Source organism: Suncus etruscus, chromosome X (assembly GCF_024139225.1).
Source record: "Suncus etruscus isolate mSunEtr1 chromosome X, mSunEtr1.pri.cur, whole genome shotgun sequence".
NCBI classification, from domain to species: Eukaryota; Metazoa; Chordata; class Mammalia; order Eulipotyphla; family Soricidae; genus Suncus; species Suncus etruscus.
The window spans coordinates 16196766-16213529 of NC_064868.1; the positions used below are offsets into that span (position 1 = coordinate 16196766).

General features: G+C 37.6%; 1 protein-coding gene and 1 non-coding gene across 2 annotated transcripts; both read right to left on the reverse strand.

Annotated features, from left to right (window-relative positions):
* Positions 1–9658: 9658 nt before the first annotated feature.
* LOC125999773 (small nucleolar RNA SNORA51) lies at positions 9659–9791 on the reverse strand. The gene has a single exon (XR_007492244.1). It is a non-coding gene; the product is annotated as a small nucleolar RNA SNORA51 (small nucleolar RNA).
* Positions 9792–14476: 4685 nt separating this feature from the next.
* On the reverse strand, positions 14477–16423 carry LOC125999414 (eukaryotic translation initiation factor 2D-like). Its single transcript, XM_049767460.1, has one exon. The coding sequence runs from the start codon at positions 16421–16423 to the stop codon at positions 14477–14479; it is 1947 nt and encodes a 648-aa protein (XP_049623417.1).
* Between the last annotated feature and the right edge of the window lie 341 nt (positions 16424–16764).

Here is a 16764-nt window from a genome sequence, read left to right on the forward strand (position 1 = left end):
AATTCATAAAAGATTTTGATGCCATGAACACTTCAGCCTTTCAGACTTAATATTTAATAATAGCTTTTTGCTGAAAATATCAGTCTTCAGGAAGTTTTCTTCATAGGGAAATTTCCTCAGAGGAAAATTTCATTTCAATAGTCATTGATTTCTGGTTGATGGCAGATATGAAGAGCTGGCCTGATGGTATCTAGAAAGTCATTATTACATATGGTTATTATTTGCATAGGTGGCATGAGAAGGAGTGCTAAATATGTTTCCATGTTAAAAATGTCATCCTTTATTCATTAAGGTTTAGATACGGAGAGGGGATTGAATGGGAGAAATAGATACTCTCCTTCAGTTCAGACTCTTCTTTAATAGTGTTTATCTACTTATTGCTCAAAAATTGAAGCAAAAAATCTGTGCCTCATATTTCATAATTACCAATTATTAAGAGTTTACTCATAACTTCAGAGGAAAATTTTCAGAGGAAAATTATTTTTGTGAAGTGGTCACACCTGGCTTTGCTCGGGCATACTCCTGCTCTATGTTCAGAGATCACTACTGGCAATGCTTGGGAAACTTTATGGGTGCTGAGGTTTAAAATGGAGTCAGCTGTGTAAAATGCAAATAAGATCCTTAAGCCCTGTCCTAGCTCTCTGGCCCACAGAGTTAAGTACTTAACCCAAATGTGTGCCATAAAAGTTCATAAATACAGCAATTTCTTGTTCTTATTTTTATCCATTGCCATTGCATAAAGACATGCAAGTTCAGAACTTTTATTAGAGATTACTAAATTGAAGATTTCTCTAGATCCCTTCTTCCTTTGTAAGCCCATGGAAATTAAATGCAAACACTATTTTACTACAATATCTGTCCAAAGTCCAAATTTTAGAATAGTTGACAGGAAATTCCAAAGGTTCTACAGCCTAATTATGTGGGTGTTGTGGTCTGAATGTAATTTTTCTATTCCTCTTTCCCTTGTAAATTTATACCTTCAGTGCAGTTCTGTTCATGTGATAAAAACTGTCACAATTTGCTCAGGGTATGTAATATGGCCAAGTTCTCGTTGCTCCTAAGATCCTTAACTAGGCATTTCCTGACTTTTTTTTTTACCCTTTAGACAATTTGCATTAATTCATACCATGCAGAATATCAACTTAAGAAAAGAGGAAGAAGTTGGGGATAAAGAGACTTATTAACACAAGGCATCCCAGGAAATAATAAGACCGTGAATGAATGCTGTTTGAACAAAGTGCACTTTGTAGAGGCTGTTAGCTTATCTTTCTAAGCACAGAAGGAAGACAAATCTTTATTTTGCATTTGGTACACAAATTTGTACTTGGGCTTGCATTGCTTTTCATTTGCCTCCTAAAAATCTCTTTTTAAAACATTGTGATTTATAACATTATTCACTATTGAGTTTCAGTCATACAACGTTTCAGCACCAAACCTACCATCAGTTCACCAGTGTCAACCTCCCTCCACCAATGCTCCCTGAGTCCATCCCAGAGGACCACTGGCTCCACCCCGGCCTGTCATCTTGACAGAAACCTTTTTAAGTTTTTTATCTTTATTTAAACATCTTGATTACAAATATGATTGTAGTTGGGTTTCAGTCATGGAAAGAACACCCCCCTTCACCAGTGCAACATTCCCACCACCAATGTCCCAAATCTCCCTCCATCCCACCCCACCCCCACCTGTACTCTAGACAGGCTTTCCAGTTCCCTCATTCATTCACATGGTTATGGTAGTTCTCAGTGTAGTTATTTTTATAACTGCACTCACCACTCTTTGTGGTGAGCTTCATGAAGTGAGCTGGAAGTTCCAGCCCTCCTCTCATTGTCTCTGAGGACTGTTGCAAAAATGACTTTTATTTCTCTTAAAACCCATAGATGGGTGAGACTATTCTGCATCTCTCTCCCTCCCTCTGACTTATTTCATTCAGCATGATAGATTCCATGTACATCCATGTATAGGAAAATTTCATGACTTCATCTCTCTTGATGGCTGCATAATATTCCATTCTGCATACGTACCATAGTTTCTTTAGCCATTCTTCTGTTGAAGGGCATCTTGGTTGTTTCCAGAGCCTGGCTATTGTGAATTTTTTAAGTTTTTAAAGTTTGGATCTCATGATTTTATTGTTGTTTACTCTGTGCCTTGGATAGTTCTGTTCTTTCTTCACTACACCAATGCACCTGAGTTCCCTTGGGCCCTATCCCCTACTATTTCACATCTGTTTTACTACTCTTCTACTCACTTTCTTTATTTCTCCTCACTGTACCCTGGGTCTAAACGTATTCTAGAGAACTCTTATTTAAACCATTGAATTCCTTCATCCACTTACTTTGAATATCCTAAGTGATACCGTCCTGTATTTATCTTTCGTCTTCTGGCTTACATCATTTAACATGATATCTTCTGGATGAATGTGTTGAGTTCTGGGGATAAATACCCAAAGGTTGCTATCCAAAGGTATACAAAGATAGATACTCAAAAGTGCTGGGTCATTTGACAGTTCAATTCTGAGTTTACTGAGAACCTTCCATACTGCTTTCCATAGGGGATGAATCAGACATTTCCACCAGCAGTGGGTGAAAGTTCCTTTCTCACCACATCTCTGCCAACACAGGTTGTTCCCAGTGTTTTTGATATGTGCCATTCTCACTGGTGTAAGATGATATCTCATTGTCTTCTTGATTTGGATTTCCCTAAAGACCAAAGATGATGATGGGTGTTTTTTCATGTGCCTGTTGACCATCTATTGGTCTTCCTTAGAAACTGACTGTTCATTTCCTCTCCCCAATTTTTACTTTTTAAAGAAAATACATTACATAGCTGCCATTGTTGATCATAATACATTTGTTTCTAGGAAAATTAAAGTTAAATTATTGAAAAAAGTAAAATAAAAATAAAATAAAAAGAAAGAGAAAAAAAGTTCAAAATAAAGAAAAAAAGAAAGATACAATATCAAGCACACTTATGAAAATTATTGAATTTCCAATGGAATAGTTAAGTCCATGGAAGAAGATTTAATAAGCTTTTTTGTTAGCTTTCAATTCTGTTAAATTGGTGTGATCCTATAGGAATAACAGCATCAAACAAATAAAGTTATCCAGAAATTGAAAGCACTATTATTGATACTGCAACTTTTATGGGCATACACACTGTTCTTGGAAGGAGGTAGCTATTGGGAAAGTGCCCACACTCAATCCAAAAATCCCTAGTGATTTCAGCCCAAGGACCAGCATACCTAAAGTTTGGTCATATTGGTGCCACCAAAGGGAATTGTTGAGGGGTTATGAGACAGGGCCATCAAGAAAATAGTGATTCAGGGCCAGAGAGGTGGCGCTGGAGGTAAGGTGTCTACCTTGCAAGTGCTAGCCAAGGAAGGACCACGGTTCAATTCCCTGGCGTCCCATATGGTCCCCCAAGCCAGGGGAAATTTCTGAGCGCTTAGCCAGGAGTAACCCCTGAGCATCAAACGGGTGTGCCCCCCCCAAACAACAACAACAACAACAACAAAAGAAAATAGTGATTCAAGGTGATGGAGGCAGCAGGTATGGCTTCAGTAGGGTGGGGACTTGGCCTCCCCTCTTCCCCTGAAATGTCCAGCTTTGTGCAATGTGGACCCATGATTTTTCACAGATTGGATTACATCTCATTAAAATAAGAGTGAAGCTGACCTGGTTTGAACATGGTAACTGCATTTGCAGTTTCCACATTGATGGGGCTTTTTAGACTTGGGGGAGTTAACCTTTGTGAGTACTATGTATATCCTAAATATCAACCCTATGTGATATGTTGAGTGCAAATATTTTTCCATTCAGTTAGCTGTTTTTTAGTTTTAGCCCATGTTTCTTTTGTAGTACAGAAACTTGATGTAGGCCCATATGTTGCCTTAATTTTTAAAAAAAATTGCATGAATTTTAACAGCTCTTACTTTCTCACAGTAGCCAACACAAAAACCCAAGTTTTTAACATGGCAGATAACTTTCACAAGATAATAAACAGTTTAATTCGGAAACACAAATCCTTAATGTACATCATGAGGTGTTTGGGAGTCAAGAGAAAACAAAGATCATTACAAACCAGAGTTAAACCTAGTCCTAACATGCTACAAAGTGACATTGATATTATCATGATTAATAGCATAGGAATTTAAGAAATATGTTCTAAAATTTTAACCAATGATTTTGTTTCTTTCTTCTTCTTTTGAGGGGTAGGCTATACCCAGTGATGCTCAGGGATTATTGCTAGCTCTGCAGTCAAGGATTACTACTGGTGGGCGTACCATATGAGGAACATATGAAACACAGAGGATCGATCCCAGGTTGGTTGTGTGCAAAGAGACCTGACATCTGTACTATCACTCTGTTCCACATCCTTTGTTTCTATAATTTTTTATTGAATCACCATGAGATACAGAACTTAAAATTTGTTGATGGTTGAGTTTCATACAATGCCCATGAGAATGGTGTCCACCTGGGCAGCTTACATCAGTTTTCATAATGCTGGACTCCCAAGTTTGTTTCCTAGGCTTATGAGGCTCTCGGAAGTTCAGTTCAATTTTGCAGAGTCTCAGATCCGTTTGGGAACACTTAATAGCTGTCCCTAGTGAAAGAAACCTCCAAATGATGGAATTTCCTTTCTGCAGTTCTGTTCATGATGTCTAGTGCTTAAAATCATTGACTTCCTTGCTCTCACTTTTATGTGCTTAAGTCATCTGATTTAATAACTTGTTCAGCTTTCTTTTCTGAGGATGGTGGTTCCTGAGTGCCTCTCACCCTGCTCTCAACTGTGGCTCGCTTCTGGCCTGGTTTCTTTCCAGTGGTTCTCTCCTCTTCTACCCATTGGCTCCCTCATCTCATGCTGTGCCTCCCTCTTCTGTTTATGTGCTTTTAAATCCTGGCTCCCTTGAAATATCTTGAGAGCATACAGGTGGTCATTTGGCCTCCAATTGAGAAATACTGATTTAATCTTCCTTTATTGGAATGTTTCACATCTTGACTCACTTCCACATCTTTTCTTTGGTGGTTGTATCTCCCTGATACCCTTTGTCTCAGGCAGAATTCATCCCTGTGTTATCTGTGCCAGAAAATTCCTGGGTAAGTACTTGGTTAAGGGAGTGCAAGAGTTTTGGAGTCAAGTCTCTGGAGCCTCTATTGGAAAGTTCATGTTTAAAGGTACTAGATAAAACTAGCTGGTGCTAGTGTGCCTGAACCTAATGGTGGTTGGAAAGTAAATGCTTAGTCAGTGTCTATCAGTTGGCATTTTATGTGTTTAATTTGGTGTCTTAAATAAGAATTAGGAAATATGTTTATCCTCCAGCACAAGAAGGAAGAAAATTTAAAGAGAGAATGGGTAAAACTTGACTGTCACTTTTAGGATACTTGAGGAAGAAAATTTAAAACGAGTATCTTTTTTTCCCCAAAGACTGGATAAATTTAAATAAAGTTGCATTAATTCTCAAAGATAGAAAGGGAAAAATAGAAGAAAAATCTCTTTATACAGAGACACACCTGCTAGCTGACCTCATTGTTTAATATCTGTCTGTGGTCCTCTGACCCTCATAGAGAATCCCATGCTATACAAATATCTGTCTCTCATGTAATGCTTTCTTCGTAGTTGGGAGATAAAATTCTAGAGGAATTTGGACAATAGTTCTCAGAGGTACCCATTTTAGTCTTTAGGAAAACTGAATGGTGAATTTTATAGAAACAATATGGAAAAATTAAGTGAACAGTTGGCATAAGATGTGGATGAGGAGAAGAAATGAAATATTAATTTTTCTACCAGTGAAAATGTATTTGAAGATAAGAAAAATTGCCTTGTTTAACAATAGATTAATTACCACACACACTGCATAAGCAGATGGAATTTGTTTGAGATTCTTAATTAATCAGATATTATGAAGAAGTTTATCCCAAAGCGTGTTGCCATGAAAACAGTTGCCAGATGTGATTTTTGTTTCTTCACCTATCAGATTGTGAAGCACATAGAAAGGCATGAATAAGGATAAAGGAATAAAATTTTTTGTTCAAAATGAAAATGATATAAATAGGATTAATATCAATTATACTATTCCCTATTAAATATATGTAAAGAGATACAGCTATATTACATTCATTTTTTGCCATCTTCGTTTGTTCTGAATTTATTTTTATTTATTTTATTTTTTCTGATACCTTCCCCAAGTTAAAAACAGGCCCAGCAATCTCCCACTACTGTTTAAGGATGATCTATTCTGACAACACTAATAATAATAATAATGCTTCTAAATTAAAATTTTACAGTACATACCAGAAGTTATCTCTATGCTACACATCTGGAAAGAAGTTAATATCTACATCACATAAAAAACTCATCTTGCCAGTGAAAATGGCATATATAAAAAAAGACTTAATATAATCAGTTTGGAGGATATGTGAACAATGAACTTGACTCAGTGATGGTGGGAATGGTGTTTAGTTCAGCTTCTGTGGAAAACAGTACAGAAACTTTTCTAAAAAGTAAGAATAGAACTTCTACATGATTCAGCAATTCCACTCATTAGCATCTGCTCATCTCACAAATACAGAAATATTTGCTTGCAAAGATTATTCACACCTGTATTTTTTGCAATGCTAAGAACCATAGCCAGGATATGGAGAAAACCCCTGAGGTTGGAGAGATAGCATGGAGGTAAGGCCTTTGCCTTTCATGCAGAAGGTGATGGGTTCGAATCCCGGCATTCCATATTGTCCCCTGTGCCTGCCAGGAGCGATTTCTGAACATAGAGTCAGGAGTAACCACTGAGCGCTGCCAGGTTTGACCCCAAAATCAAAAAAAAAAAAGAAAGAAAGAAAAAAAGAAAAGAAAATCCCCAAATATTCTATGACAAATGCATTAATAAAGAAGCTGTGGCATGTATATGTATATATATATATACACACACACACAATGGGATAGCAGTCACAAGAAAAAAATGAATCACACAGTGCTCTGCAACTTGGATGGAACTTAAGGATATCATGTTAAGCAAAGTAAGTCAGAGGAGAAGGACAAACTCTGGGTGATCTCATTCACCTTGGAATATGGAGAGACAAGAAAAAGAAATGAAAGGCCTCAAATAGTGTGGTGGCAAACCCCAACAGGTATGTGAAAGTGTTCATTGTTACTCATGATTAGGGAAATACCAATTAAAACAACAGCAAAAATGGCACATTTCAAAAAGTCTAGAAACAGTAAGTGTTGGTGGCATTGTGATGAAACAGGAATCCTCATCCACTTTTGGTGGGAATATCCTCTGCTTTAACCTCTGTGGAGATCAAAATGGAGACTTTAAAAAAAGGGGGGAATAAACCTTCCTTAGGACCCAGTCAGTTTATTTTGCAAAGGACATATGCACACATATGTTCATTACCACACTTAGTACAATATTCAAGATATGAAAACAACCCAAATTTCCACATATATATGATCAAGAAGTTGTGGTACTTATACATAATGGAATACTGTGCGGCTCTAACAAAGATCAAAATCATGCATGTGGAAGGAACATCTAATGCCTTAGTGGATGGCACTAGAGGATATCCTGCTTTGTGAAGTCAGAAAGGAAGGGAGAGATACCGGTTGATCCCTCTTTTATGTGGAACTTAAAGACACACAAGATAGCAACAAAAGCTCAAAGACAACACAGAAAGAGAATCGATCCATACAACGAAGTTGTGGAATGGATTTGAAAGGGAGGGGTGCTGGAGTCTTGGGTGAATAGAGTTGGATGGGTATGTTGTTGGAATTATGCACATGATAAACCATTAGCAATATTGTGAATTACAGTATCTCAAGCAAGAAAAAAATTAAAATAAAGATAAATTTTAAAGGGTGTCAAACATTTGACACTGGCTTAAAGAACTGAATACATCAAGTAAAGTGGGGAGAGGGTGATGAAATAATGAGGTAGCTTGGATGTAACATAAAGACATTAGTTGAGGGTCTTGGACACTTGAGTGGTTATGAGGTATATATAACTATGTCTCAAAATCACAAACATTATCACTATTTGAAACATGTCACTTATAGTAAGTGGTTTAATAAAGTGGAGTTTCCAAGGAAATGGACTCAGGAATGGAAAGATCTTAAAACATTGGTGGAAGGACACTGACACTGGTGTTGGGTGTGGAATTGAAATATTGTATACCTGAAACATCATTAATATTTTAAATGACAGCACTTATGTAAAAATTGGGAAGGATGAAAAGGAGCTTCTGTAGTCCAACAAGAAGAAAAATAAGCAAATATCATCAAAAATAGGCAGGATATATTTAATAGACTCTTGTCCAAAGAAAACATGGAAATTACCAATAGGGCTATGAAAAAATGAGCAGCTTCACTTGTATTTAGAGAAAGGAGAAGGTAGGCCATAATGAGCTATAACTGCAAACTAGTGAGAGAGGCTGAGCCCCAAAACACTGTAAATAAGAAGTATTGAAATGAGTATGGTGATGTTAATTGGTGCAGCTTCATTGAAAAAGTTATGGAGAGCATTAAAAAAAAACACCCTAAAAATAGAGGTTCCACGTGATAGGTATTTGAGGAATATGAACACTGACCAGAAAAAGCTATCTGCGCCCCTCCATGGCATTATTAGTATGTGGTGTTATTCACAATATCCAAGATGTCAACAACTTGAAGGTCTGCCCATGGGTGACTGCATAAAGAAATTGTGACATTCATACCTAATGGAATATTACTTTACTGGTCGAGAAGGTGAATGTTTTTCCCCAACAGCATGAATGGAACTAGAGGTGACTTAAATAAGTTGGATGGAATTCCAATGATAAAACCATCTATTCTGATGGTTTTTCTCATATGTGATATAAAGATAATCAGAAAAATGAATTAATAAAATAAAAATCATTCAGAGGATTTGTGAAAAGTATGGTTGCAAACAAAGACTATAGGAGAGGACTAAGAGGACCAACAGGGTAATGAGAATGACAGTAGAATTTCAGTCACTGGGGCAGTGGATCTATCTGCAAAAAGAGGGGTGGGCACTACTTTCCAGATCTACATAGTACTGAAAGTCAATGGTAAATTGATGACATTAAACTTTCAATGTTTTATTTTTACAGTTAAAACCCAAAACAAACCTTGTTACTCAAATAATGTCAGTAAGGTTTGGAAGTCAGAGTATATAACTGTCTTTCAAATTGCTCTTAAAAAATTAAGGCAGAAGTTTTTGTCATCATCTCATTTGACCAACTTTTACAGCTAAATAAGGGAAGGGAAAGTGTATGTATTAAAAACTACAATGTTCCAATCTTGCATTTCCCTATGCTTTGGAGGTAGGTGATAACTCCCTTCTTAGAACCAAGGACGTCAAGATTCTGAGAGATGCAAAAGCTCATCTAGAGGAGGAAAACCGGAACTTCAACTTCAGTTGTCCCTACTTACATAATCTCTTTCCTCTCTACCTGACAAAGTGTTTTCAGCTAAACCCTGCCCTGGTGTCAGGCCTCAAAAAATGGCCAACCCCTAAAATATATGCTAACCATCCACATTGCTAACACTTCTCTAAAAAGCTTTATTTTTGTGGAAATATCAGACACAAGTTGTTTTCAAAGAGTTCCCCTCCTTACCCCCTTCCCTCTCACTGGCTTTGATATTATTATAAGTACTTACTTTTTTTTGTCCCCCAATTTACAATACAGACCAGGCAAAGGGCCTGGGTTGAGGTGTATATGGGGTGCATTTATTGTACCTCCTCTTTCTATACAGTCAGTGTAAAGAAGACAGCCTGTGGTTAGAATTGGGAAGCCATATTTTCTTTTCTTTTTTTTTGATTTTGATATATATATATATATATATATATATATTCCTTCACCAGTGCAACATTCTCATGACCAATATCCTAACTGTATTTCCTCCCCACCCCACACCAGCATGTACTCTTCTAGACAGGCTTTCTACTTCCCTCATTCAGTCACATTTTGTTATGATAGTTCTTAGTGTAATTATTTCTGTGACTGCACTAAATGATCCCTGTGGTGAGCTTCATGTCAGGAGCTGGACCCTCCCGTCCTCCTTTATTTTGTCTCTGAGAATCATTACACAAATGTTTTCCATTTTTCTCAAAACCCATAGATGAGGGAGATCATTCTGTATTTATCTCTCTCCCTCTGACTTATTTCACTGAGCATAATAGATTCCATATACATCCATGTATAGGAAAATGTCATGACTTCATCTCTTTTGATAGCCGTATAATATTCCATTGTGTATATGTACCATAGCTTCTTTAACCATTCATCTATTGAGGGGCATCTAGGCTGTTTCCAGAGTCTGGATATTGTAAACAATGCTACAATGAATATAGGTGTGAGAAAGGGATTTTTGTATTGTATTTTTGTGTTCCTAGGATATATCCCTAGGATTGGTATAGCTGGATCGTATGGGAGCGCAACTTCCAGCTTTTGGAGAAATCTCCATATGGCTTTCCACAAAGGTTGGACCAGATGGCATTTCCACCAGCAGTGAATAGGAGTTCCTTTCTCTCCACATCCCCGCCAGAACTGCTTGTCTCATTCTTACTGAAGTGTGCCAATCTCTGTGGCATGAGATGGTACCTCATAGTTGTTTTGATTTGCATCTCCCTGATGATTAGTGATGTGGAACATTTTTTCATGTGACTTTTAGTCATTTGTATTTTTTTTATCAAAGAGTCTGTTCATTTCTTCTCCCCATTTCTTGATGGAGTTAGATTTTTTTGTTGTTAAGTTCTGTCAATGCCTTGTATATTTTGGATATTACCCCTTATCAGATGGGTATTGGGTGAATAGTTTCTTCCACTCAGTGGGTGGCTCTTGTATTCTGGGCACTATTTCCTTTGAGGTGCAGAAGCTTCTCAGCTTAATATAGTACCATATATTTATTTCTGCTTTCACTTGTTTGGAGAGTACTGTTTTCTCTTTAAAGATGCCTTTAGTCTCTATGTCATGGAGTGTTTGACGCACATGTTGTTCTATATAATTTATAGTGTATGGTCTGATATCTAGGTCTTTAATCCAAAAAAAAATCCAAAAGACCAACAAAAGCAAAAGTTGGTTCTTTGAAAAAATAAACAAGATTGAAAACCACTAGCAAAACTCAAAAAAACAGAGAGATAAACTTAATAAACCGGATTAGAAATAAAAAGGGTGAGATCACTACAAATACTACAGAGATTCAAAGGATAATCAGAGACTACTTTGAGAAGTTCCTAGGGCCTTTCTCTGTACCTTCAAGCAGGAAATAAGGAAACCCAAGTTTTTGTTTTAGAATAAATTAATGATTTATTATCACCAATTTTTGGTTTGTGAACCTATTTTATATTGGTTATATATCTAGGATCAAGTAAAAATTGTTTGTGGCAGGTGCCAGAAAGAAAACACAGTGGAGGGGCATTTGCTTTGCATGCACATGGCCCAGGACAGACTTGGGTTTGATTCTTAGCATTTCATATGATTCTCTGAGCTTACGAGGAGCAATGTCTGAGCACAGAGCCAGGAGTAATCCCTGAGTGTCACTGGGTGTGGCCCAAAACAAAACCCCCAAAATTGGTGGGGGCGTTGTGAGTGGAAAGGTTTAAGTAGCCCTGATAAAAATGTGTATAGTTTCACTTTTTTCCTGATATTTAAAAATATGTTTTAGGAGCAGGAGAGATAGCATGGTGGTAGGGCATTTGCCTTGTATACAGAAGGATGGTTGTTTGAATCCCAGCATCCCAGATGGTCCCCAGAGCCTGCCAGGAGTGATTTCTTAGCATAGAGCCAGGAGTAACCCCTGAACACTGCCTGGTGTGATCCAAAAACCAAAAATAAATAAATAAAAATCTTTTATAAACAATGAACATTTCTTATTTTATTTTCTATAATATCTTTATTTAATCACCATAACACACATTTTTGTAGTTGTGTTTCAGTTATAAAAACGAACACTCCCCTTTACAAGGGCAATCTTCCCACCACCAATATCCCCCATCTCTCTCATCCTCCACCCCCTACTTGTATTTCCTGCAGGTATTCTACTTCTCTCACTCACTATCATTGTCATGATAGTTCTTAATGTAATTATTTCTCTAATGGCACTTACCACCTTTTGTAGTAAACCCTCATCTTTATCATCTCTAGATATTATTACAATAATGTCTTTTAATTTTCTTAAACCCATAGGTGAGTGAGACTATTCTATGTCTATCTCTCTCCCTCTGACTTATTTCAATCAGCATAATAGTTTCCATGTCCATTTTTCCTATGGCTACCTAATATTCCATTGTGTATATATTCCACAGTTTTTTAAGCCACTCATCTGTTGTCGGGCATATGGGTTGTTTCCAGATTCTGGCTAAACAATGGAAATTTTTAAGCACATGAAGGTAGAGGGATAGTCAGATTAGGTAAAACCTGTTCACTCCTCAGTTTTTGCTGGTTCTCTCTCTACCTAATACTTTGAATCAACTCTCAACTATCCTATCATCCCAAATAGTGTTGAGCATTTCTCTACACTATTTAAATCCAACAGTGTAATCATATTCAACTAATTACATGTCATCACAATTAATTACATGTAAACACTAACATTTAAATCATTGCATGAAAAGAAAGCAAAACCTTGGATCTTGACTACAATAAGGTAAGCAAGCGATTTTGGGATGGAGCTCGAGTGGATAGAAAGAGGTCAACAAAAAAGTGTCAGGAGGACAATCTGTATATTCTTGGCGTTTTGGTGGTAGTGGAGGTGCAGACACTTTGAACACCAAAAACATAAAATTAACACTACTATAACCATGTTACCTCCATTATATATTTTAAATAACCTCTTTATTTTCCAAATTACAGATCTTTTTAAATCTCTGGGTTGACTTCTGTTTTCTTCACTTCTTTTATCTTATAAAATGGAACCTTTGCTAGCTCAGTATTCGTAGGTGGGTATTGTGAGCTGGGCCTTAGTTGTGGGCTCGAACTCATCAATGTCAGTTCATTGGGGTTTTACTTTGTGAAGATCCTGCCAAATCTCAGGGTCTGTATGTCTTCTCTGAGTTGAGTTTTACCAGGGAGTACTCCATCTCCTTCTGAAGGGAATATCATGCTGGCTATAAAACTTCTTGATGGAATCTCATTCACTGGTTAGTAGCATTTTACTGCAGTGTCTTATCTATACTACAGCTCTTCTTTCTCTGACTGTCCCTGAGTCCAGAGAGCTTTGACCTCATCACCTCCTGAGTACAAAGCTTCATTCTCTAAAATAGACAATAGGATCCTTAAATGCTCTGGTGGAATTATCATTTCAACTTGACCCAGCTTAATCTTTGGGAAGACATGACATCCTACCTATTCAACTGTTTCTAGAAGAATGCAGTGCCTTTTTATTTCTCCATGTATTACAATATATTTTAAACAATTTCTTTAAATTTCATAAAATCCTAGATCAAGTCTAGTATTTTTCACATATTGGAACTACATTTTAAATTTGGTTATTTTGAACTAGGTGTATGTAGAATTATTAATATATGCCTACTCCATCATCTTTTTATTGGCTTTGGGCTATATCAAAGCTTACAGTTACTAAGATCTTTTTTCTTTCATCTTACAATTTTGACTCTGTGTGCAAGAGTGACCCCTGGCAGTGTTCGGGTATACCATATATGATTCTGGGCATAGGGGAATCCAGGAGGGTCAGTCACATGCATGACAAGTACCTTACCCTTGGACTATCTCTCCAACCTGTTTTCTGTATTTATATCAAGGAATTTTACCATTCAGTTATTTATATACTGGTTTAGTTATTCTTTCACGTTTTTAGGTAAAGTGAGTCAAAATTAAAAATTTCCCATGTATGTCAATAGCAGTACAGTATTTATTTTTATTTAATGCCTTAGTACATTGGCTTCAACTTCTAAAACAACTTCAGAAATGCTTTGTGAATTGCTTTTAATTTCCATTAGAATGCAAAAGAGATGCTAGTTATCATTTATGGAAATAGTCATATGTATTTGGAATCCAAAATTCTTCATTGGGAATAATTATTGAATTGATAAGGGTTTCTATATTGATATTTTAAAAATTTGACCTTTTATTTTGTCTTTTATTTGAAAGAGCACTTCCCTCCTGGGGACCAGAGCCTTGCATGCAGCCAACCCATGTTTGATCCAAAGCATTCCATATAGTACTCTGTGTCCTGTCAGGAATGATTCCTGAATTCAGAGCCAGGAGTAAGTCCTGGATACCTCCAGGTGTGCTCCCTCCCCTCCCCCAAACAAACAAAATAACATTTCCCTCCATTGACGTATTCAAGTGGTTCATCAAAACAGTAAAATTCCTAATAGGAAATTTTATTTATTTTTTGAGATGAGAATGGAATTTTTTGTGAAGGAATTCTTTTTTATTTAACTTTGAAAACTGAAGTGCTCATATGGAGCACCAGTTTTTACAGAACCAGCTACAAAGAGGGTCTGTCACTAATTCCTTCATGGTAGGAACAACCTTTCCAAGGTTGCCACACTATTTAGTGGAAGTTTATAGTCTTCATGCAATAGTTGGCGAAGTTGCATTCCCTGGTTCCCATGAATTTGCACTATTAGGCTGTCTTTGGTTTCAGGCATAGGATAAACACTGGCACTACAGTGACTTCTCTCCTGAATGATTATGGCCACTGAATATGGGTTGAGGCCATATGTTTCCAGGTTCTGGACAAAAGTTACTATTCTTAAATTCCTGTGTGTCACAGTAATGCTTATGGGTTTGATTTCTCCCCTTTTCACAATGGGTTCTTTTCCTGGAAATGTTAGTTGATAGCCTGGCTGCATTTTTTCAAAACATCTATTCAGGAGACTAGCCCAAGACAGCTTCTTGATCTTGGTTTTTTCACTCTGATTTAAAATACAGCCCCTTAGGAGCGCATCCATCTTTATGGAGTTTACACTGCTTATTTCAAATAGGTTATTTGCCTTTGCATATTCAATAAGGGCTTCCCGGACGTCATTACCCTCTAAAGGACTTCCTTTCTTGAAGCCCGCCACCTGAAAGAGCTGGGTCATGTTGGATGGGGCAAAATAGAGCTGTTTTATCTCTGGGGCTTGATAAGGCTCATCCTTGCTATTCATGTACAGCATCTGGAAGGTTGAGGATGGCTTCTCGGTAGCGACAGGTGAAATCTTGGGATGTTCCCAGTTAATTGCCACAACGCTTTCTACTTTATTGTTTACTTCTTTCACCTCTAATATATTTTCCTGTTGCATTTGGTACAGGAATTTAGACATATTTCTGTAACTTGTTTTCCTTATATCAAGATGGTACCTCTCTGGACAACAGGGAAGCATATGGCGGTTAAAAAGAGTGGTAGGAAGTAATGGGAGGTCTATCTCCTTGACTGTGTATATCAAAGCAAGAATGAAACACTGCTCCAAGAGTTTATCCATGTGCTGTTGAACTTCTGGACTTACACTGGGATATTCTTCGCATGCAATGATTTCTTTCTGGCTTAAACTGAGATCTATTTGGCTTGCACTGAGATTTTTCTGGCTTGCACTAAGATCTGTCTGGCTTGCACTGAGATTTTTCTGGCTTGCACTGAGATCTTTCTGGCTTGCGCTGAGATCTTCCTGGCTTGCACTGAGATCTTTCTGGCTTGCGCTGAGATCTTCCTGGCTTGCACTGAGACCTTTTTGGGTTGCACTGAGATCTTTTGAGGGTTTTTTGGGCAACTTTGGCTTGATATACTCAAGAATATCTGATTCATCATCGTCGTCGTCATCTTCATCTTCATCTAACGTTAGGTCATTCTTTGGCTTGGGTTTTAAATCAGTTGATTTTTTATCAGTATCACCGGGGAGGGCCGGTGTCGGTGCCGTGAAAACTGGTGGAGTGGTCTGTTGTCCATACTGCCACAGGTGGTCTTGGTAGGTATGAATTATACAAAATCCTTTTCCCTTTAAACGGAGTCTTAGCATCTTGGCTGTAGACATGGTAGCGAAGCCAATAGCTATTGGGGCTCTGTTCGCCATCGCTGCAATGCCACAGAGTTCACCTTTCTGTACCACGGGCAGCCCTTCAGGAGGAATCAACAGTCCTGGCAGCATTAAATCACATCCACGTATTAATTTTTCTAGAACAATTGGCCATGTCAGGAAAGTCGGAATAAGGTGTGGGAAGCGCCACAACGTGTAAACTGTGGGATGTAACTCATTATCCAATTCAAATAGGATGGGGTTGCCTCCTGTCACGTAGACTGCCACTGCCTTCTTTGCAAAAGTCTCCATGTGAACCAAAATGATGGTGTTCTCTGACGGAATTAATTCACACACTTCATCAAGCGCCATGGTGGAGAAAGCTGTCAATGCATCATCCCGTAGTTTGTGGATGTCTGAGTCCTGGACTGCTGCCTTTGACTTGATCCGAAATGATTTGGTGAACATGTCTGTCTGGAGAAGAGAAGAAGTACAGAACACAGCAATCAGAGGTTGTCAAGAATGCACAAAAGTGGGGATAATCCCTTGCACCCACTAAGAGCCATGGGGTAGCCATACTAGGGTCCTTCTGGGAAAAGGTCCCAATAGTAAAGGCTTAGTAAATTTATGCAGCAATTGTTGTAGTAAACTGTCTTGATTTAATTCTATTCAGTGTGTTTTCCCTGAGGGAATGTTAATAGGACTTGTTAATAGTTCAAATTAAAGATTCTTTGAAATCTGCTCTTTTTGGGTTTTACACTCTACCTTGTACTTACCTACTCTTTGATCTGAATTGGATCTGTGTTCCA